General features: G+C 40.4%; 6 protein-coding genes across 11 annotated transcripts in view; 3 read left to right on the plus strand and 3 right to left on the minus strand.

Moving 5' to 3' along the window:
* The window catches only part of LOC6565258 (flotillin-2), a 92,938-nt gene extending 82,628 nt beyond the window's left edge, over positions 1-10,310 (minus strand). Inside the window, exons 1-2 of one of the 4 annotated variants that reach the window (XM_032738022.2) lie at positions 10,134-10,310; positions 8,821-8,994 (exon numbers count right to left, since the gene is read on the minus strand). In XM_032738022.2, the coding sequence (XP_032593913.1) occupies positions 8,821-8,869 (49 nt within the window). In that variant the 5' untranslated portion in view covers positions 8,870-8,994; positions 10,134-10,310. Of the gene's footprint in view, positions 1-8,820; positions 8,995-10,125 lie in introns of all 4 variants that reach the window. The other 3 variants (XM_032738025.2, XM_032738024.2, XM_032738023.2) reach the window with 3 other exon arrangements.
* LOC6564812 (glucose dehydrogenase [FAD, quinone]) lies at positions 2,419-4,712 on the plus strand. The gene is made up of 2 exons (XM_001991583.2): positions 2,419-2,560; positions 2,630-4,712. Exons 1-2 carry the CDS (start codon positions 2,470-2,472, stop codon positions 4,345-4,347), a joined length of 1,809 nt encoding a protein of 602 aa, XP_001991619.2. The 5' UTR covers positions 2,419-2,469; the 3' UTR covers positions 4,348-4,712.
* On the plus strand, positions 5,409-7,446 carry LOC6564811 (glucose dehydrogenase [FAD, quinone]). Its single transcript, XM_001991582.2, has 2 exons — positions 5,409-5,582; positions 5,643-7,446. The coding sequence occupies exons 1-2, from the start codon at positions 5,462-5,464 to the stop codon at positions 7,364-7,366; spliced, it is 1,845 nt and encodes a 614-aa protein (XP_001991618.1). The 5' UTR covers positions 5,409-5,461; the 3' UTR covers positions 7,367-7,446.
* Positions 10,311-10,852: 542 nt separating the features above from the next.
* Positions 10,853-12,298, plus strand: LOC6564810 (zinc finger protein 510). The gene is made up of 2 exons (XM_001991581.2): positions 10,853-11,091; positions 11,145-12,298. Exons 1-2 carry the CDS (start codon positions 10,897-10,899, stop codon positions 12,138-12,140), a joined length of 1,191 nt encoding a protein of 396 aa, XP_001991617.2. The 5' UTR covers positions 10,853-10,896; the 3' UTR covers positions 12,141-12,298.
* A 204-nt stretch (positions 12,299-12,502) lies between these two features.
* On the minus strand, positions 12,503-14,688 carry LOC6564809 (CCR4-NOT transcription complex subunit 7). 3 transcript variants are annotated; one of them, XM_001991580.3, is made up of 4 exons: positions 14,539-14,681; positions 13,701-14,032; positions 13,197-13,632; positions 12,504-12,730 (listed from the first exon to the last, which is right to left on the minus strand). In XM_001991580.3, the coding sequence occupies exons 1-4, from the start codon at positions 14,545-14,547 to the stop codon at positions 12,725-12,727; spliced, it is 783 nt and encodes a 260-aa protein (XP_001991616.2). In that variant the 5' UTR covers positions 14,548-14,681; the 3' UTR covers positions 12,504-12,724. The 3 variants fall into 3 exon arrangements, with proteins under 3 accessions (XP_032594046.1, XP_032594045.1, XP_001991616.2); XM_032738155.1 differs by having other exon boundaries at positions 12,503-13,632; positions 13,701-14,014; positions 14,539-14,688; XM_032738154.2 differs by having other exon boundaries at positions 12,503-13,632; positions 14,539-14,677.
* Positions 14,689-15,522: 834 nt separating this feature from the next.
* Positions 15,523-17,259, minus strand: LOC6564802 (60S ribosomal protein L17). Its single transcript, XM_001991579.3, has 3 exons — positions 17,223-17,259; positions 16,849-16,939; positions 15,523-16,112 (listed from the first exon to the last, which is right to left on the minus strand). Exons 2-3 carry the CDS (start codon positions 16,927-16,929, stop codon positions 15,633-15,635), a joined length of 561 nt encoding a protein of 186 aa, XP_001991615.1. The 5' UTR covers positions 16,930-16,939; positions 17,223-17,259; the 3' UTR covers positions 15,523-15,632.
* Between the last annotated feature and the right edge of the window lie 5,755 nt (positions 17,260-23,014).

The following is a 23,014-nucleotide window of genomic DNA, read 5'->3' on the forward strand; positions in this document are numbered from 1 at the left end:
ATTGAATATGAAACACCAAAATAAGTTCAAGTTTAGCCTTAAGCCTTACACTTCCCCTTACCAAAGTCCAATTCATATGCCAACAATAAGTATTTCAAATCGATCGATAAAGTATTTTCTAGTCGAGTGTTAATCGTAAAAATAGAATTGATGCATTTTATTTTAATGTATCGATTTGCATGCTCAGGGAGGTGTTCAAGTTCTTATTTGCCTTGATAGTACAATTAACATACAAACATATATGTATTTAATGCACTTTGAATTATATAATATACTATGTATGTATGTATGTAAGTATGTATGTATTTAAGTATGTATGTATGCATACTTATTCTCAAGCAAGATAAATTAAGCATAAGCTGCTTTCATGAGCTGCGCTTAAAAGTATGCAGCAAACTTTTGAAGCAAACTACAGCTTCAAAGAAGCTTTTGATTATCGGCTAACAACTTTTGTTTGCCTGTTTTCCAAATACCCAAATACTGTTGTAAACAAATAACAAATGTATGTAATATAGTGACTCAATTAGATTCAGTTGAAATATGTAATTCAATTGTTAAAACTTAACACAAAACAAGAGTAAACTAATTACTTTGTATATGCGCAATTTTGAAATACTAATGTAAGAAACAAACCCATATATGAAGACCCTGAAAGTTATACTGAGAAACTGAGAAAAGAAAACCCTTGATTTTAGAAATATATTCTCTCATTAGTAAAGTGAGTTACACTTGGCGACAAAAATATGGCGAGTATCTATTAAATGCCATTATATGCAAACTTGATTTCAAAAGTTAAATGAGCGTCTTTTAGAGATAACTAAACGTAACAAAGACCATGAATAATCAAATTTGAAATATATTCAGAGTCGATTTCAATACTCTATGCATCCATAGTACACATAAATACTCCATGACATGTTAACAACATGCTGTCAATCTGTGCAATGAAACCCTACTCGAGTTGGGTATGCGTTCCCTGCATGTAGCCAAAGTATGAGTGTGGATTTTGGCTGTGGTTATCCTGCATCCGTTTCGCTTCGCGCCCCCTCCATCTAAGTTCGGAATTTTCATTATCAAAGGAGCAAATATTCATGAATTCACAATGGGACCGGCAGGTACTTTTAGAGATGCACAGCCAGCTAGACAAACAGACAGATAAACAGACAGGTTGTCTGAATAAAACGATTGAATGACCAAAACTCTGGCAGGCCCAATTGCCAGATTCGCAAGTGGTCGCCCATTGAGAGGGATGAAGGGAGGTGTATGGAGCCACAATTGCATACCTAATTTCAATATGTTTGGGGGTTGTTTTTTGCTGCTAACCAGCGGACTGTGTGGATTGAGGGGTAAGAGTAGGGTAGGGATGGGGGAAGGGTAGGGGGCGTATGTTGACAAAAGCTGGCACAGGGTGGCTGTCAGTCCAAATCCTTTTTAATCTGCTCTGATTGCGCATGATGCATTCCCGACTCGTAATTATGTTTTCTTTCAACTTTGTCATGGGGAAAAACGAATAAAAAAAACAACAAAAAGAGAAAGACAACAAAAATAATACAAGTAGAGCTCAATGGGGTTGCCTTATTAGATAGGCAGCTGATGAATCAGCGTCCAAATCCACGATGGAGTCGAATGTGGCAAGTCGGTGTCAAAAGTTGTTGTTTTTTTTTTATAGTCTCCGCAATAATAACCAGAATGAGAGAAACACAAGACGCAGCAGAACCAGAACCAGATTCAGAACCAGAACCAGATAACAAGATGTTGGCAGGAAACCACGGCAATGCCAATAACCTAAGCAACAAAAAAAGTGCTAAGCCAAGACTTGTATAGGGGGATAGCAGGGGAAGAGATGTAAAAAACAGAGAAGCGCTAATAAGCAATAAAATACGCTGAGCTCAAATGGAAACTGAGCTCAGCACCCAGATAAAAGAAGTGCCACAAGCCAGTGTTGCACAGTGACACAAATGTGTATGAAACCTAAAAGAAAACCACCTGTGTATATACATATAAAGGGAAAGTAGAACAGACATAATGCGAACATTAAGAACCCTTAAGGTGTACAAAAATAGACGGAATATGGTAATAAAGTCATCAGTCATGCATGGATATGCATTACAGGCTTGTGTATGGAAAGCAAAATTGGCACAAACACCAGATAAAACCGAGGCAAACTTTATCATAAATTGTTTTTTGTTTGTTCTTAAGTTCCATTATATCAAATATAAAACCAAAAACCAACTAACAAAAAAAACATATAACCATTGACTGATAATAGGTCAAGCAAATTGTAAGCAAACTATTTATATTGAACTGGTTCCACTGTGCGCACAGAAAATTCAAATGGATAAGAGAAACTATTTCAGTCGGCAGAAAATTGGCCAAGCAAACAGTTCTTCAACGATGACGACGACGAACAGGCAGCAGCAGCAGCAGCATTCACTTGGACAGCTACTTCCACTTGTCTTGGCCCTGACAATGGCCGTGGCAATGGCCCAACAGCCCAATCTGGAGCAGCTGCGTCAACTGGGTCTGGGCAATGTGATCAACCTGCCGCTCTACACCGATCGTAAGTAGATGCATCTACTGTTCGACAACAATCCAGCCAACATCTCAAATTAACTGAAATCCCGGACAGTGCCACGTTCGAGCTACGATTTCATTGTGGTGGGCGCCGGGGCCGCTGGCTGCACTGTTGCCGCTCGCCTCTCGGAGAATCCCAGTTGGAATGTTTATTTGATTGAGGCAGGCGGCGTGGAGAATATTATGCACCAGGTGCCAGTGCTGGCACCCAGTCTGCAGCTGACCGCCTCCAACTGGAACTATCAATCGCAGCCACAACGTCATGCCTGCCACGGGATGCCCGGCAATCGGTGCGCCCTGCCGCGTGGCAAAGTCCTTGGCGGCACTAGTTCCATCAATTTCATGATATACAATCGCGGCAATCGTCGCGACTTTGATGCCTGGGCGGAACGTGGCAATTACGGCTGGAGCTACAACGAGGTCCTTCCCTACTTCCTACGCAGCGAGTCCGCCCAGCTGCAGGGATTGAAACACTCACCGTATCACAATCACAGCGGTCCACTTAATGTCGAGGACGTGCGCCATCGCACCCAGTTGGTGCATGCGTATGTACGTGCTGCACAGCAGGCGGGTCACTCTAGGACCGACTATAACGGGGAGTCCCAGCTGGGCGTCTCCTATGTGCAGGCGAACACGCTCAAGGGTCGTCGGCAGAGCGCTTTTCGCGCCTACATTGAGCCAGTGCGCAATTTGCGACGCAAGAATCTGCACATACTAACCATGGCGCGGGTCACCAAAGTGCTCATTGATGACACTACCAATTCCGCATATGGCATCGAGCTGATTCACGCCGGTGTTCGGCATCAGGTGCGTGCACGTAAGGAGGTCATCCTGTCGGCGGGCGCCTTCAACTCGCCGCAGTTGCTGATGCTGTCGGGCATTGGACCGGAGGACAATCTGAAGGCCATCGGGTTGCCCGTGATTCAGGCGCTGCCGGTGGGTAAACTCCTGTACGATCACATGTGCCACTTTGGACCCACCTTTGTCACGAATACAACGAACCAGTCCATCTTTACTTCCAAGTTCACAGCGCCCATGATGAAGGACTTTCTGCTGGGCCGCGCGGACACGCAGCTGTCGAGCATCGGCGGCGTGGAGTCGCTCACCTTCATCAAGGTGCCAACGGCTCAGACACCGCCCCAACAGCCAGATATTGAGATTATTCAGGTCGCTGGCAGCCTGGCCAGCGATGAAGGCACTGCATTGACGCGTGGCGCCAACTTTAAGCCAGAAATCTATGAGAAGATGTATCGAAAGCTGGCCAGGCACCAAAAAGATCACTTCACCTTCCTCATCATGCAGTTCAAACCACAATCTGTGGGTCGCCTCTGGCTGCACAATCGCAGTCCGTTGGAATGGCCGCGCATTGATCCCAAGTACCTTACCGCCGAGCAAGATGTGGAGGAGCTGCTCGATGGCATCAAGGAGGCCATCCGGATAACTCAAATGCCCGCCCTAAAAGCAATTGGTACTACACTACTCGATCGCCCAGTGCCTGGCTGTGAGGAGTTCAGCTTTGGATCGGATGATTACTGGCGCTGCTCGATTCGCACCATGTCGTACACACTGCACCACCAAGTGGCCACCTGCCGCATGGGTCCAGCCACAGATCCCAGTGCTGTAGTCAGTCCGCAGCTCAAGGTGCATGGCGTGCGAAAGCTACGTGTGGTGGATACCAGCATCATCCCATTGCCACCCACAGCACACACAAATGCAGCGGCCTTTATGATCGGCGAGAAGGCGGCTGACCTGATAAGGGCCGATTGGAGCTGAGCTCCAAATGACCTATAGCCGAATCTGAATCTGGGGCATGACTCAAAACTGTAAATGGGTCAATAAAATGCGAGTCGAAAGCATGACGTATGCGAATGAGAATCGATAAAGGAGAATGGACAATGAGAACATAAGAACGAGATCGAGAATGAGAATGAGAATGAGAACCAGTCTAACGGGTTTCCAGCGTGACCCAAAATGTATTAAATCGATAGACTGCAGTAATTTTAGACTTTTGGGTAGTGTTTTCGAGGCGAAACGAATCCGCACCAATGAACATTATGAATATTATGATTGCGCATACCCTGTAACAATATTATGTATGCATATTTACTCGCATAAAATATCTACTAAATGCATTTTGTTAAGAAGATAAATTAAATTGAAGATTTTTCAAATTACCGGTAACCGCCTTTAAGTATCGATAAAAAATAGATAAGAATATCGCCAGAAGCAATATTTCTGAAAGTGTAAGTCGATAAAAGCGTATAGCTCTTACAATTTTAAAGATAGTCATCAGACTTGGAAGGGAAGCTGGTAACCTCCGGCAAAGATTGATATATGCATGTTCAGACCACGCCCACTCCAGCCCTTAAAAGAGATATGCCAGATGGTGAGAATCGATAAAACCATATCGAGAACACCATTTTAAAGCTCTATATTACTAGTAGCGCCCTTTAAAAGGCGAAAATACATTTTAGGATCACATCCAATCCATCCCCTCCGTATATCGTCCACAGTTGAAGAGATAAAGTTAGCAAACTTGGCAGGTAGATTACTATTGATACCTTCTTCAACGATGGTAAGAAAAATGTTTGTTCTTTATTACCTGTTATCAACTGGTATTGGTTATTGGTAACAGAGTATGTCGCTGTCGATTACGCCCGACTGCAACATTCCCATTTGATTGTGATACAGTCATCACTCTGTTATTTATATACATAATAAATGTATATTTTGTATACCTTTTAAAAGCATGCGAACCGAGTATCCGAATATACGTGAAAGTACTTTCAGGTGCACTTGAGTCATAGCTGACACTTGATGAACTCGCTAATTGGAATTGTGGACAGATTTATAAAACCTAATCCCATTTGGACTGGGAATCAGTGAAATGTTGCTTCTCACGCTGATAACAACACTCTCTGTGGCCAGTTCACAAAACACTCGCCTGCTGGACCAGCTGCCTCTGCTGGGTCTGAGCAATCTCATAGAGCAGACAGTGCGTCCAAGTGGTAAGTTGAATCGGATTTAGTTCTGTTAACTTAATGCATTTGATTTATGTCTGGTTGCAGTGCCTCAGAATTTGGCCAGCTATGATTTCATTGTGGTCGGCGCTGGTGCCGCTGGCTGCACGCTGGCCGCTCGCCTCTCCGAGAATCCTCAATGGCGAGTGGCGCTCATCGAAGCTGGCGGTGTGGAGGACATCATGCATCTAATGCCCCTGCTGGCGCCCTCAATGCAGATGACTGCCTCCAACTGGAACTATCGCTCAGTGCCGCAGCGTTTCGCCTGCCGCGGCATGCACAACCAGGAGTGCGCCCTGCCGCGTGGCAAAGTCCTGGGCGGCACTAGTTCCATCAATTTCATGATATACAATCGCGGCAATCGTCGCGACTTTGATGCCTGGGCGGAACGTGGCAATCACGGCTGGAGCTACAACGAGGTCCTACCCTACTTCCTACGCAGCGAGTCCGCCCAGCTACAGGGATTGGAACACTCACCGTATCACAATCACAGCGGTCCGCTCAGGGTCGAGAATGTGCGTTTTCGCACCCAGTTGGCACATGCCTTTGTCGCTGCCTCAGTGGAGGCTGGACATCCGCACACCGACTACAACGGGGAGTCGCAGATGGGCGTCTCCTATGTGCAGGCCACCACAATTAATGGGCGCCGGCACAGCGCCTTCTCCGCTTACATTCAACCCGTGCGCAATCGTCGACCTAATCTGCATATCTTTCCATTTACGCGGGTGACCCGTGTACTTTTTGACGAGACCAGCAAATCAGCTAAGGGCATTGAACTGGTTTACAAGCGGACCAAATACAGATTTATAGCCCACAAGGAGGTCATCCTGTCGGCGGGCGCCTTCAACTCGCCGCAGTTGCTGATACTGTCGGGCATTGGACCGGAGGACAATCTGAAGGCCATCGGGTTGCCCGTGATACAGGCGCTGCCGGTGGGTAAGCTCCTGTACGATCACATGTGCCACTTTGGACCCACTTTTGTCACGAATACAACGGGCCAGTCCATCTTTACGTCGCGTATAACCCTACCAGATATACTCTCCTTCTATTTGGCCGGCAATGGAGCAACGCGTCTCAGCTCTATTGGCGGCGTGGAGGCGTTAGCATTCCTGAAGTCGCCACGATCGACGCTGCCGAGAGATTGGCCAGATCTGGAGTTTATTCTGGTAGCGGGCAGCTTGGCTAGCGATGATGGTACCGCTCTCAAGCTTGGCGCCAATTTTAGGGATGAGATTTATGACACTATGTTCAGACCGCTGCAAATGGCGCAGCAGGATCATTTCACGGTGCTTGTAATGCAGTTCCATCCCAAGTCCGTGGGTCGCCTCTGGCTGCACAAGCGCGATCCTTTCACCTGGCCCAAAATAGATCCCAAGTACTTTCTCGACGAGGAGGATGTGGAGTATCTGCTTGATGGCATCAAGGAGACCCTACGGATAGCCCAGATGCCCGCCCTAAAAGCAATTGGTACCACACTGCTCGATCGCCCAGTGCCTGGCTGTGAGGAGTTCAGCTTTGGATCGGATGATTACTGGCGCTGCTCGATTCGCACCATGTCGTACACACTGCACCACCAAGTGGCCACCTGTCGCATGGGTCCAGCCACAGATCCCAGTGCTGTGGTCAGTCCGCAGCTCAAGGTGCATGGCGTGCGAAAGCTACGTGTGGTGGATACCAGCATCATCCCATTGCCACCCACAGCACACACAAATGCAGCGGCCTTTATGATCGGCGAGAAGGCGGCTGACCTGATAAGGGCCGATTGGAGCTAAGTGGAAGGGTAACCAGAAGTGCGCGTGCAAGGAAAAAGTGCTCCAAGACGGTTAATTGCTTCAGCAAGTTAATTAAATAAAATCGCCTAACGAGCGATGAGCGACGAGCAAGAAGCGAGGAGCGAGGAGCGAGGAGCGATGCCCCCCTACCCGGTTGCCTTTTCGTCAAGTTGGGGGTTGACCGACCGCAGAGTGCATTCACCCAGTCCCAAGTAACGAGGGTTGAAAAACTTACGAGGCAGACAGCAAGCACAGAGCTAAGCTAAATGGGGTGGTTTGACGTCGCCAGCCATAAAATAGTCAAAACATGAAACTGAAAAACTTGGTTATGGATGCTGTTGGCTGTACCGAGGCAGGAGTGGGGTATGCCGCACAGAATTTGCAGGGAGGGGGGGGGGGGGGGGGAGGTGGCATGGGGGGTCTTTAGATGTTTGGGGGTTGTGCACACAAGTGGTTATCAATGTGCAAAGGCTTAAGCTCTGACTGATACTGGTGCTATTGTTGTTGTTTATCATGCTTTTGTCAGCCTGGTTGTAACTGTCATTGTTGTTGGATAAGATATGCAATATGCATCAGCAGGGGACTCATTTTTCTCGCAATGCTCGCATTACAAAACAAACAACAAAAACAAAACAAGCAAGCCTGGCCGCACTGGTTAAAATTGGGAATAGCTTTAGGTGTTTCTTTCATTTATTAAAAATCAATTAAATATATATGATATATGATATATTTCAGTAGCACCTTGATATCTAGATCAAAATTTTGTTAATATGCTTTAATTAGTCTTAAACATATTTTTATAATAATTTTGAGACACAGATAAAAACACCTAATAAGATCTAGAATCTAGATCTATTATATAACAAATGTATACATTTTTTATATGTAAAGTAAATTGAATAAAAAAAATATATATATAATATATATTGAGGAGTTTAATTAATAAGCCATCTTTTGTGGAAGGAAACTCTTTTTAGTCACAATTGTGGCAGAAAATTTCTTTATTCATCTGGCCACCCTCTTCAAACGGTCTCCACAGAAGAATGAGTTTATTGCATGTTCATGTTAAGCTTATGTTATTTACAATTGTTATCGATCTCTCCCGATTACATAAAGCACGAGATGCAACCGTGTATTTTACATTGCATTGTGGTATTTGTTTAATGATATGAATTTCGTTGCCTACTACACATAGATGACCAGCAATTATTTATTCACATCCTCGATACAGCTACAAATCCCCGAAGCAGTTTATCGATAATCAGCCAATCGTTCTATATGTACATCGAATATTGCTATTGGTGCTTCCAAATAATAGTTTTACTTTATGGCGTGTATAATGTACCCATTTGGCTCTACTACTAAAGGGCGGACAGGAAAAGCGTGTGTATGTTTATGATTGTGTTTGAATTTATATGTGTAGAGAAATTGAAGGGTTTTATCGCAAAACTCACCTGAAACAATTAACGCCTCATTTGGGCCCGTTGTGTGTATGTTGCCCATGATTGGAAGACGCTCTCTGTTTGGGTATGTAGTCCTCCTTTACGTTAAGGATTTCTTGGTTATTGATAAACACGCGTTATTTAACGTCAAGCAAGACACCGATCGAAACCGTGTTCGAGTAAATGCTAAATAAAAACGATAAATAATAATATATGGAAATACGTAAACAAAAGTCAATTGCCTCTGAAAGCACGATACGCCTTTTTTCTGCTCAAGTATTTCAGCTATGCCTGAAAGTATGCTAAGCTTTTTTAATTTCACTCAAGCACACTTCTCTTTTCGTATAGATTTGAATTTGTTTTTGTTCTGTTTTGTTTTGTTTTGGTTGCTTGTATTTGCGCTGTTGGGCGTGGACAACAACTTGTTCTCAGTTATAATCTGAATAATAAATGATGAAACATACACGCTCAAATCAAGCACAAAAATATATTTAATGCAATTGTATCGACAACGCAACAACAATCAGAAACAAGTCCCGTGACAATTGTATTATTCAATTTAAATGCCAAGTTAGATATGATAAAAAAAAAAAAATTACTCGCGACGCTGAATAAAATTAGAACAGCAACAACAACAACAACAATATGTATAATGGCGTCCCAAAGCATGGGTGGGGAGGCGGCTGAATGACGCAAACATTGACAGCATAGGGGCGGCGACGCGACTGCGACGTCTCTGCCACTTGGCGGCTGTTTGTATGCGTGTGTGCGTGTGCAGTATTAAAAAAATATACATGTATCGTAAATATTGAGAGCAGAGGGCACCACCTCATCATGAGCTCATCATCGGCGTGCAGCTTTTTATACACACACACTCTTATGTATATATGGAACATATTAATTTCTGTTTGTCGATTAGAACAAAAGATATCAGCGCAAAAGTAACATTAGAAAAACTCACAAAATACACATACACACACACGCATACAAATAGCGAAAATAACCCCTAGCATTTGTTGCCATTTATTCTGGTTGGGGTTGCTTCTAACTCTTATTGGAAGTAAACAATTTTCGTTGATATGAAATCTTGATTGTTGGGTTATTGTTGCCGCCTCAAAAACGCACTCGACACTTGAGCTATAGTTTAGTTATACTCCTTGGCCCCACTGGCACAAAAAGGAAACACGCTAAAAACAAATGCTCAGTACTTTACACCTTAAAAGTTTTTCACAGCTCGAAAAAAAATTGTTAAAAAAAGTCAAACAAATTGGTTTTACATGCGACAAGAAGCAAAGAACAAAAAAAAATAACACACACATACGCACTTATACAGAAGCAAGCACTTGATTGTAGATTTTTTTTCTTTGTAGATAAATGAATTCTAATTCGTCAATAAACGCAACTTTTTCCGGCGCTTTATCCCAGAACTCTACAATCGAATTGCAAATGTTATATTTCTATTTAGATTGTCGATATGTGTGTGTTTTATATCGAATTGTAACAGAGAGACCAGATTACAAAAAAGTGTGCTATACTTTGGTATTTTGATTGGCACCAAGTGGCGAGCAAATAATCGGTTTTGAGAGCTATCGTCTGGAAGACTCCTCTATATAAGAACAAAGTGTTGAAATAACCTTTTACGCTTTTCTTGAAGATTAATTATATTTTCCATTCAGAATTTACTATTTCCATTTCGATGAATTTTCCACTTCTATGGTGGAATGCCGATAGCCGATAACAGCCGTCAAAATTTATCAATGTTCATTATTTTGACAGAATCCACACAGGTCAACAATGAGTTAACATTATGGATTTTAGTTTTGCAGTCTCTAATCCGGCTAACAAAATTCGGCTGCAAAATATTTCGCACCTGTTTAACACCGTTTTTTCATATGGAGTTTTCCATTATTGATAACTTATTTCTGATCCATAAACAATGCTTTTAGATAAAATTATCAATAATTCATGCATCGTTGCTGCAATCGATAGTGTACACTCACAATATCGATATATTTTTTTGCCGGCTATGGTCACGACGTAAAGGAGTATGTTGGAAATTGTTTGATTTGCAAATATAAATTGAGTAAAATGAGTCTAGCGCAAGGCAAGGCAAATACCAGAGAGCATTGCTACCTGTGCGACTGCAGTGTTGACGATGTTACAGTATTCGGGAATATGTTCGAAAAACGATTTACCCCCACTGGGAAAGAACTCAATTCAATGGGTTCAATTTTAAGCCAGATTTTGGGCCACAAACTGCACGGAGAGCAATTGCATTCCACGGTGAGTCCTGACCTGAATTTCAGCGAATCGAACTTGAACCCACTTTGTTGCAGTATTTATGCAGCGGCTGCAAGATGGACTTGCTTCAATATGAAACATATCAGGCTAAACTCCTTGAGACATGCTCGAATATAAGAAATCGGCACACAGAAACTCTTAAATTGTACGAGCCTAAAGAGGGAATAGAAGATGTGCCCAGTGAAATGGGCACAACGGATGACGATTTGATTGAGGAGTGCGATGAGGACGCAGACTACATGATCGAAGAGTGCTCCGAATGCTCCGACAATAGAAATCATTCAACCGAGGAATACTTCGATCATGATGATGATTTGATTGAGGAGGACTCCGATAGTGGTGACTACCAAAAGAATAGTACGCTGGAGCAGCCATTAAAGACGAGGCCAGATGCCAGCCCCACTCCTCCCATAGATGCCAAGCAGAGCAAAAGCAAAAACTGCTGCTCCTACTGCGGACAGAAGTTTGCCCGGCGTCAGTGGCTGGAGGAGCACCAGCGCATACATACGGGCGAGCGACCCTTCCAGTGTGAACTGTGCAACGCCCGCTTTGCGCAGCGTTCCAATTGGCGCACCCACATGCTGACCACGCACCAAAACAAGGCCAACTTCAAGTGCAACCAATGCGACAGGCAGTTCAAGCGTCGGCGTCTGCTCGACAATCACATCAAGTCGAGGCACACAAAGTTGCGCGATTTACGCTGCACCCAATGCGATGCTACTTTCGGGAATCCGGTGTACTTACGCCAACATATGCTGTGCCACACGGGCGAGAAGCGATTTAGCTGCCTGATTTGTGACAAGCGATTTGGTCGCATCGAGAATCGAAATATCCATCATTTTGTGCATAGCATACGGAAACCGTATGCCTGTCTCGTCTGCGGCAAAGAATTCATGCGAAAACAGCACATCCAGCAGCACATTGCGACCAGCATGCATCACAACCCAGAAATTGTGCGCCGCGAGCCTCTGTTCAACGTGGCCAACAGTAATAAGCTGCGGATGCATGCTCTTGCAGCAGCCAACAAATAACTCTTGAAGATCTCCCCATTCTCCCAAAAAAATAAAAGTATTAACTGATAATAAATTACTTTTTCATTTGTACAAATTGTTTACGAATTGAGATCGTCGTTTTTGACCATCCAACACTTATTTTATTTATTATCCTTTATTTTGAAACACTTGTAAATAAAAAAGAGCTTTCGAAATCGCTATCGAAATTATTAAAAATAAAATACTTTTGGTATTCAATAATACATCCAAATATAAAATATTTTGTGCGAAAGAGAGTCAGTAGGATGGTGATACAAGTTCAACATGTGCGAGGTGTAAGATGTGATAAATACAAAATAAAAATTTAAATTAAATATATTTATATTTATATTATTATTCTTTTTATTTTCTTTTCTTTTGTAAAGTGTCCATTAAATTAACAGTCTTGTTTCGCATGTTAACGTCGTGGTTTGTTTTCCTCTATAAAGCTCCAAAATCGTTTGGTCTTTATAAAATTGTCTTTTTTTTGTTTTTTTTTTGTAAATACATTGTTGCATGCTGCATAACAAACAAAAATGCATATTTCGTAAGCGTCCAGCGGCGTTTAAAACTAATAAGGAACATTACCACTGCGAAATTAAACGAAAAAAATAGGTGAAAAGTGAAAGTATGTACACAATGTAAAAATGAGAGAGACAGAGAGCGAGAGAGAGGGAGAGAGCGAGAACGGTGTGCAAATTAAGGAACATTCAACCTTACAAGCGGATGGATATAGCGAAAACTTATTATGTTTTTGAACGAAATCGAGCTGTTTTACATGCAATAAAAATACCAGCACAGCAACAACAGCTCTCGGATTGTGTATGTGTAAATATATAGGTGAATATATACATAAATTCTTAGTATTTAAGGAATAGTGTTTGTGGTCCGTGTTGTTGTTGCTGTGCTACGATTGATGCCGTTGGCTGCAAGCTGCAAACTGCATCAGGCTCTGGCAATCGCAATGGCAATGTCCGAGGAATCGACTAAAAGTGCTTGGAGAGCTCAGGCACATGGGGCAATCGGAAACTGAATACCAAAGGTTGTTGGCTGTACCTCAGGCACCTGCTGCATCGCACGCATTTTAAAGTAAGCCTTGCCGGTGAGCAGGGCATCCGATCCGGCCTGATGCTGGTTGCCGACGCGTGGCAGGCCCAGCTGATTAGCGACCTTTTGGAGGCCACCGCTAAGGTTCTTGCACGATTTCATCAGATCTTTGATATCGAATATGTTGGGGAAATATATATTTGACAGTTCGGTAAATTCGCTCTCGGCGACGGGCAGATTTTGATCCGTGAGCATCTTTAACAAATATCCAAAATCGTAGCCAGAATGAAAGCATAGCCATTTAATGTTATCCATTAGCACAATGCCCGAACTCATTAGTAGCTCAGCAAAATCGGTGGGATTAATGCCGTCCTCTTCGTGCTTCTTGAACTGTATGCCGGCATTATGTAGCAGCTCAATTGAATCATGTGCATACATATCCTTGCTGTAAATAACATCAAATATATATATATATATTTCAATTAGCAAAGATAAATAAGTAATTTCGCTCACGTTAGACTGAACTTGAAGTTGAACTGCCATGTGGAGCAGCCGGGTGGCTTGTTGCCATCGTCATCCATGAATGAGAGTCCCAGCTGGATGATACGCAGCAAGTCGACATTGCAGCGTAATAACTGATAGCGATAGTCGGTCATCGAATCAAATTGGCCAACGGGACGCGCCACAACGCCGGGAAATTCCGTGTCCATTGCAACATAATGATATTTCTGCACAACCTTTCGTATGGTACGAAATTCCTCCTCCATATTATGTTGCCACACGTCGACTATGACGCACTCATCATTGCTTGGTGAGTCCGACATTTTCTGTAAACAGTGCATTTGCTATTTAAATGCCATTCACAGTATTTTTAAGTGTTTTGCTATTTTTATTGCTTGATGTACGTAATTATTATAAATGGTGTCTATGTGTGTTTGTATCGCATGCATCAATATAAATATAATCCTACTTAAGCATAACTGTAAATTAACACAATGAATGTAATAGTCGTTGTATTTTTCAATGAATATTGAGCTCACAAATAACCGCCTGAATACGAATCGCATTATTCTTACCCACACTTTTGCCTCTATTCGAATAGACTGATCAACTTTTTCAGTAGTTTAATTAACAATATTTCGTTTTTATTGTTGACTGAACAGGAAGCGCATTCTACAAATTCAAAAATCAAATATATATGCATATGTATATTTAAATTCCTTGCATCAATTTGAAACTGAACTAATTGCGGCAATAGAAGACAGAAAATCAAATGAAACTGCACTCATGCATAAGCATACACACACAGACACGCATTTATGTGTTCCTGTCGCCTTGAGTTGAAACTTACCCATTTCATGATTTGCAGTTTGTATTACAAATGTGTTCGCTAGCTATTGCGACCAAAATGAATGGAATTTATAGAATCCGAATATTTTGCAATTAGAGCAACGCCAGAGACATTTAAAATGGAGAACTTAACGCCAATGTTGTTTACGTCGAACTGCTGTAATGAAATTCCTGTGGCAGTGTTGAAAATCCGCAATGCATAGTGTTGCACAGCACAGAAAACGATATACTTATCTAGGGCTGTACTACAAATGCAGACTATTTCTTAATTGTGGAAATTTTGTGTATTGAGCCATACAACTATATCACAAAATATTAAATACATTTTGCCAAAAACAGATTTTCGAGAATCCAAATCCCTGAAAGCGATGCGTTCTAGGTTTTGGTGTAAGTACTGATAATCATTTATAGTTTTTCTCACTCAAATTTGTGGAAATTAATGCTTTCTCTTTCTAACCCATGACCAAAACGAACATTGCCAAGTTGAATTTGGAAAGTTTGAGCTGCGAATGTTACAAAAAATTAACTAAAATATCATAGACTGCAATAAAGACAAATTAATAAAAGAAAAACTGAATTGTTATATTTTATTTCGGAGGGATATTAATGCCAAGTTAACTGTGGGAGCGAAGAAGCAATCCAGCAGTGTTGTATAGAGTTATGCATGCACTAATCAAACAGCTGATTTCATAAAGAAAACAGCTGAGCACAGCGACAAGCTCAAAACACACAGAACTACTTATTTATGGCTCCGATTGCAGTTCCCCTAAGGATGCTAAACCTGCTCCAAATAATTGATTTTCTTGCTTAGAGCGGTAGCACCAGCCCGTGTTGATTAAGAATATGCAGCGATTAACAGCACTTTCCCAATTCAACGGTCCAAAACAGACAACAAAATCACACAATTTTGGGTGCATTTTAGTTTGGAACATTTGCATTTGTAGTCTGCTTCCTTAAATATACATACACAAATACACGTGGAGACTGTATGTTTATGTTTGTATTGTTAAAAAAAATGACGCTTTTTCAGTTGTTTAACACCGGCCCGGGCAGTTGTGCCCCCGGTTCCAGAACACATATATATATTTTTCGTTTTTATTCAGAACGCAACATCTTCTCCTTTTGACGCTGCAGCTTCTTCTTGGAGAGCTTCTTCTTTGTGGGCTCATCGTCGGCGGCCTTGGCGACGACCTCCTCCTTCTCGGACAGAATGACCTCAACGTGGCACGGGGACGACATGTACGGATTGATCCGACCATGGGCACGATATGTGCGGCGACGCAGGCACTGTGCGCGATTCACCTGAATGTGATCGACGACCAGACGATCGGCATCGAGTCCCTTATAATCGGCATTCGCCTCAGCGTTGCGGAGCAGCTGCAACAGAAACTCAGCCGATTTCTTTGGCCAGCGACCCTGTGTGGTCTTGAACTGCTTGGCCTGAGCACAACGGCCAACGCCGCCGTTGAAGCGACGGAATGGAACGCACTCCTTCTGATCGATGACGGCCTTTAGGTAACGCTGCGCACGACGCAGAGGCATACGCTTGATGGCCTGTGCGGTCTCGTGGGTGTTCTAGCCGGATGTAAAAAACAGAAACGTAAATTTATTGACATATATAATATATTAAGTGCTGTTGCTGCTGTTGTTATTCATGGGTGTGCCATGCTTCAGGTAGAGACGAGCGCATTGATCGCGATACTCGCCGCTGTTTTAACATGACTGGTGTTTGCTTTGGGCACACTCAAATTCAAAACACGCTGGCTTAAAAGCGTGCAAATCAAATAATGAGTGTGCCCACAACTTGATTGTTTTAAATCACCTAGCGATAGCTTTGCTAAGTGAACAATCTTTAAAAGCACAATGCAGTTAAGTTATCCATGTTTAATCGGCATCTTAGAGCTATTATGCCATGCTACAGGTAGAGGCGGGTGCATTGAACGCGATTCTCGCCGCTGTTTTAACATGGCTGGTCTTTGCTTTGGGCACACTCTAATTCCTTGCACACTGCATTAAATGTGAGCAAATCAAATATTAAGTGTGCCCACAAACAATTTACTTAATTGCTGTGGACAAGAGTTAAGAAGAGGGCGCTTTGAGTCTTTTGTCGGCGCGCTCAGCTGATGAACTTGTTCCTAGTTTATGTTCTAGCAACAATGCAAAAGTGAAATGCTGCACTTTATTTCTGACAGGCGATTCACTGATTTATGTTGCACACACACACACACACACACACACACAGTAAACCTAACCACAAATGTCAACAACAACAGCAACATTTTGGCGTCCATTCGCCTGGCGAAAAACTTACCTTGAAATGAACACGTAGATTTGGTCCGCGCGCCTTGCACGACTTGGTGGCGTTGTCTGGCTCACGAGAGTAACGACCCATTGTTCAATATCTACAAAATATAGTAAATACCAATGTTTTAGTCACACTTCAAGTAACAAGAAAAAAATTTTTATCTGCTTTGCAGGCACACAGAAAACAAAAAAAAAAAAAACAAATAACACAATTTTTGACGTCAATTGGTTGCCGTTTAAATTTGCAATTTGTTCGTAAGTTTACGAGCAACGATTGCAGCACTTTATATTCTTTGATATTTTTGCGCGAATCGTATGTTTATACATTGCTATTATTGCGATGTTTTAAAATTTGTTTGCGGCTTTGCCAATTCAGCGTACCTCCTTCGTCGTGTACGAAACCGGAAAAGAACCTTTGATAGTGAGTTGGCGGCCATGCTTGATATCGCACAATATCGTTATCGATAACGACGAAAACAGTGCTGCATAGCGTAGATCGCACACAGCGTTGCAAGCAAGAAAAATACCATAACAGTTAGCTTTGTGTCACGGTACCAAGAAACTACGCGCGCTTTGCGACATTCATTTGAATTAGCTCAGCACGAGGAATTGTACTCAATAATGCTGATTTCATTTCCTTCCGCAGCGCCAGCAATGGCAACGCAGGCAACAATGGCAGCCAGGCGCTGGCTATTAGCGCATTGTGCGCAAAACAAGTTGACAACTTGACAAAACTTGCACAAATTACTTATGAGTGGGGCACTTGGCACAACCACAAAACGTTATTCATTTAAGCTCACTCACTTTAGTTAGTTGCCTGCTTCCTCACAATAATCTTTATTACAATTCTGCCATTTTCATGTGTACTTACAATGCAAATTAATTGAATTAATTCAATTTGCTCGTTGAATGTTTTTTTTTCCTCTTTTCTGTTTTCTGTTTTTTTTTTCGTTTTTATTATTATTTTTATTTCGTTCGTTGCTGTTGCTGTTCATATATAAATAAATATTGAATTTTAGCATACATTTTTGCATTACGTTACATTGCATATGTACATCTTTATATATATATATATATACTGATTACTTCTACGTACTTAGTTAAGTCGGCGCGCATACTTGATATTATTTCCATTGCCTCAGTCACTGCTTATACTTTATCAAATAATGCAATAAATATTGTAGCATATAATTCTAAGTCATCTGATATATTTATGTATATGTATATACATATATATACATATATATATATTTTTTGTATTTGTTTTGGAGCTGCTCAGCTCGACTTGTCGCAGCTTTAGCTATAGCTATGGCTATAGCTATAGCTATAGCTATGTGTACACACATATACCCGTCGACAACTGAGACAAATCTAATTTACATGATCGCTCGCATTATCGTCCATTGTATTATAATCATTCCCGCACTCACAGACGACTATGACAGCGTCGCAGTCGCAGTCGCTGTCAACCTACACTAAAAAAAAAAAAAAATCGCCCAAATTTTATTAAACACTAAATTGGCCATAAATTGGCGCCAATGGTTAGTCTCCCTATTATTCAGAAAGTAAATTTCTAACATTTTGCTTATGGTTTTCTAAAAACTACGGTTTGCATTTCGAAATTTCTTTGTTTACTTGTCTAAAATGTAACACGAAACATGTTTGATTTCCAGAGTGTTGTTTTCCATGTGTGGTGAATAGTAAAGAATTCTTATATTATATTTGTTGTTCCATATACCCTTATATTATTTAATATAAGCTAATCGAGCTCTGAGGCAAAAGACAGCTAAACTTTAAAATAAAAGACGAGCCAGTAAATTGGTTAGAAAGGTTTTTTTCCTAAGAAATTTGGGTTTCTACTTTTAAAAATTGAAAAATTCACCACACTTTTGAGAATTTCGAGTTAGTTAAATGTATTTTTCCAAATATTGAGAAATTATATCACAACAAAAAAAAAAAACGTTTTATTTTGAGGGTGATTTTCATATAAGATTTTGTTCAGAGTGTATGTTTCTGCCTGCGCCTGCGCAGCTAACGCCGCCCTCAAGCATCATGGATTATTGTTATTGTTGTTGCTGCTGTTGTTGTTGTTGTTGTTGTTGCTGTGGCGAGTTCAGTGGTTGGCGCTTCCTAAGTGGATGACACTCAAGCTCATTGAGCGCTTCAATGTGGCGAATCGGAGGCAGATCGGAGGCGAACATGACGGCAGCGCTGCTGCACCTAGCAGCAGCAACAAATTATAATACGAGTAAACATAATACAACAACAACAACAGTAGCAATAACAATAACAAAAACAACAACGAGAAGAACAGTAGCAGCAGCAAACACAACAAAAGCACCTAGCACAGCGAACTAAACAATGCGAAATATCTGATTCTGAATTTTTTTTTTTCGTTTTCAGATTTTTGTGCCCAGTTTTAAAGTTCAAGCCGCGACATTAACACACGAAATCTGCGATTATCCGTTCAACTACTTATATCCATATCTATATCTATATATCTACAGCTATATCTATATACGAATCGAAGTTATATCTACACACACACACACACACACACATACATACACACACACACACATATCTGCCTCACTTTTGCACTCACACAACACACAACACACACAAACGCGTTGTGCTAAAATCGTAATTTGGTTTAAATTTGTTTATCGTTTGCAAAGCGCGTTTTTATAGCGTTCAAAACAGCGCTAAAAAAATAGACATAAAATCTTTTTTTATGAAAAAAATCAACATTTGCGTACACAAAATAATACATCAGTCGACCGAAAACCATATAAATAAATAACAAGAGCAAATAAAATAAAATACAATAAAAAAAAAACCCAACAAACACGCACACAAACAAATAAATAAAAACAAAAAGAAATAAATATAAAGTTTTTCTTGTTGCGCTAATAACAAAAAAGTAAAGAAGAAATCCCTGTAAATCAAGAAAAGCATACAAAAAAAACCAAAGTGAAAAATAATAGCAACAAGCAGCGAATATAAAAAAATTACAAAGTGAAAAATTATGAAAATATGAAAGTAAACTAAAAACAACAAAAGAAAGGCAATTTATTAAACATTATAATACAGATACAGGCAGAGTAGTTCACCCCCCATTATAAAACAATTTACAATAAAATAGGGAAAAATCGTTAACCAAATATAGAAAAACAACACAAATCCATAGGTATATACAATATTTATATATATATACATATGATCTGGACGAAATCGATTAAATTTATACTTAATTAAATAAAGATTTGAGAGCTTAGTCCCATGGATATTATTTAATATTCACCATGGCAATTATGCCCAGATTTGGGGCATTAGATCAGTTAGATATTGATTGACTTAATCTGAAGACCCTCGGGCAAGGGCATAAAAAAACAATTAAAAAAAAGAAAAACAAGTATACGTATGGGTGAACATGTAAGCGTTACTTGTGGAAAAGTTGTTTTAAATTCCCATGCAAAGAGTATATAAATGGCTTAAACACTAAGCCGATTTTCATGTTATTGAATGTTTCAGTTTGATATGATCCACCATCGCATCGGTTCAATGATCCCTGACCGACCTTAGTGACAAATTAAGGTTGGCCTTAGTTCAGGGCCAAGTTAAAATTTTTGTACAAATTTTTGTATTATTATATCTATATTACGATAGATATGATCTGTGCAGTATGAGTATAAATCGATCACTAATCTGGTCTCTCTATTGCATATTCAAATTGATTTGCTAATACGCAGTTTGCATTCAAAGTTTTGAGAAAGTTTCCAATGCAACCTCGTTGTTTAAATTGTAACGAGTTAAATGGGAGAAGGAGTATCTGGATTGGCAGAGCGTGACTAATAAATAACAAATGACGCCCACAGTCTTTGAATCGGTTGTATTAATTCCAATATTGTAGATATGCATATATCTGCATCATCAATCCCCAGACTCAGACGTCACAACGTGAGAGCATCAGAATATATAAAATATATATTAGATATATGTATATAGCAAGAAAACTACACAAGATTCGATTCGATATTGCTTACTCACGAACTCAACTTCGGCAGAGGCAGTGTCATCAATGAGAACAAATGAAATTAAAGTCCAGAGTATATACTTGAGACGAGTACTAAATTTATTCAATGCGAAAACTGCCAAGAATATATTGAATTTATTCTAGTTACAATCTTATTATAAGCTCGTAAATTTAGCTATTTTAAAGGACTTACCCTGCTAAAAAAAACCCTTTTATCTGATTAAATTCTATTAATGACAAAATTAATGAATTCTGTTTGAAATCCAATTTTATTTAAAATCAAACTCAAACTTTTCTCCCTTTAAATATATGCTTCTATATTGTATGGTAATGAATAAGTACTAACTCGCCCTCTCTCTCTATCTCTCTCTCTCTCACTCTCTCTATCTCTCTCTCTCTCTCTCATGCTCTCCCTTTCTCTCAAGCACTTGATAAACAGGCGTCGATTTTCGCTAAATGTGAAAGGCCAAAAAAAATGCATTCGCAAATTTTCACTTGCTTGCCAACTGCACATTTTTGTATTTGTCCGTTTCCTTTTGAGTAGTTTTGTTTTTAGCTTAAGCACAAGTAAACAAATCGTTAGAAATATGGCGGCTATATGCGAATATTCGTTGACTAACATAAGAGGCCAAAACATATGTAACTTAAATACAATAATTATAATTGTATATTTCATATAAAAAGTACAGATTTAAGTTTTCCACTGAGAACAGTTTAATCTTTAAAGCAAGTTTGCCTGATTTCAGTCTGTTCCTTACCCATGTACTTGTTTCATAAAAGGACTCTTTAATTTTTAATTCATTTGCTGATTACTATTTGCAATCCTTTTCCTTCATCCTGTCACCAATTTCACATAGCCAAATTTGGTTAGGGTATAAAAATTATATGGTAGACGTCGGCAGTGCAACTGGATAATTGGCAAATGAGAACTGTGCCACGCCAAGTGTCAAGTGTATACTACATACATACATATATATATATATATATATACATAACTACACATGGCATAGGCATTGTTTTTGCCATTTGTTAATTCGTTTTAAATAGATATATTGCTTCGATATATATTTTTGGATGACACAACGGTTTCTGCTCTCTGACGCAATTAGAGTGTCTTCTGCGGAAAGGGTTTAAGCTAGATTATACGATTGAAATTCTCAGATGAACCACTTGTATATATGCATATGGATATAGGTATGGATGTGCCGATAACGGAACTTATATTCATTTCTGAGCAACTGAAATAATCATAGAAATGAGACAAAGTGTACAACTTTTATACACTAATAACTGAACAATATATATATATATGTATGCATATATATATGTCAACAGTATTATATAGTATTGCATAGACAACGAAAGCTCTCAACGAATTGATACAACCCGTCCCGATCTTGGTGTGCAGAGTATGCATAAGTCTTTCAAAGTTAAGAACCAATGAAAACCACAACATAATAGTAAATAGCCAAAATGTGGCACAACTAAAGACAATTGGAAAACGCAAACAAAGCAAACAAAACTGGAAATATAATCAGACCATATTGAAATCATATATATTGCTACACAGAAAATCTTAAGCCAAGTATATGTTCTGAGATTGAGTCCATTTGTTCAAAAGCAAGCAAGTTTTAATATTTTGAAGAAGATATTTCTGATTTCAGTTTGTAGTTCAATGTTCTTGAGTTAAGATTTTCAATCATACAATCCAATATTTTTTAAATATGTAACTATCTAAGAAGGCACCAGCGCTAAGAATATGCGAGTGCGATAGAGACGACAGGACAATTGAATAAGGCTAGGGGTTGTTGCATGGCACATGGTTTGGCTGAGTGCGAAAGAGATGTCAGCTAGTTTTATTTGAGTTTTGCCTGCCTGACAGCACTATAAATTGTTGAAGCAACGAACCGTATCTGTATTCAATTTATTATAATGAAACACATTCTACAATAAAACATGTAAAAACACAAGCAGCTGCTTAACAGCTGTCAAGTCGGTTGCTACGAAAGCCAGCCACCTTATATACATAGTTCACCATATCGGATTCTTGACCCTTACTCTCTCTCTCTCACTCTCGCTCTCTCGCTCTCTCTCTCTCGCTCTCTCTCTCCCTCTCTTGCTCCCTCTCTCTCTCTTG

This window comes from Drosophila grimshawi, unplaced genomic scaffold, assembly GCF_018153295.1.
Source record: "Drosophila grimshawi isolate 15287-2541.00 unplaced genomic scaffold, ASM1815329v1 contig_848, whole genome shotgun sequence".
Taxonomy (NCBI): domain Eukaryota; kingdom Metazoa; phylum Arthropoda; class Insecta; order Diptera; family Drosophilidae; genus Drosophila; species Drosophila grimshawi.

Excerpts from the sequence above, each read along its gene's own strand:
- LOC6564812 (XM_001991583.2), top strand. The coding sequence starts at position 2,470 with ATGGCCGTGGCAATGGCCCAACAGCCCAATCTGGAGCAGCTGCGTCAA. Across the intron at positions 2,561-2,629 it reads CCTGCCGCTCTACACCGATC|TGCCACGTTCGAGCTACGAT; the intron begins GTAAGTAGATGC and ends AATCCCGGACAG.
- LOC6564811 (XM_001991582.2), top strand. The coding sequence starts at position 5,462 with ATGTTGCTTCTCACGCTGATAACAACACTCTCTGTGGCCAGTTCACAA. Across the intron at positions 5,583-5,642 it reads GCAGACAGTGCGTCCAAGTG|TGCCTCAGAATTTGGCCAGC; the intron begins GTAAGTTGAATC and ends GTCTGGTTGCAG.
- LOC6564810 (XM_001991581.2), top strand. The coding sequence starts at position 10,897 with ATGAGTCTAGCGCAAGGCAAGGCAAATACCAGAGAGCATTGCTACCTG. Across the intron at positions 11,092-11,144 it reads GAGAGCAATTGCATTCCACG|TATTTATGCAGCGGCTGCAA; the intron begins GTGAGTCCTGAC and ends ACTTTGTTGCAG.
- LOC6564809 (XM_032738154.2), bottom strand. Across the intron at positions 13,633-13,700 it reads AACTTCAAGTTCAGTCTAAC|CAAGGATATGTATGCACATG; the intron begins GTGAGCGAAATT and ends TGTTATTTACAG.
- LOC6564802 (XM_001991579.3), bottom strand. The coding sequence starts at position 16,929 with ATGGGTCGTTACTCTCGTGAGCCAGACAACGCCACCAAGTCGTGCAAG. Across the intron at positions 16,113-16,848 it reads ATCTACGTGTTCATTTCAAG|AACACCCACGAGACCGCACA; the intron begins GTAAGTTTTTCG and ends ACATCCGGCTAG.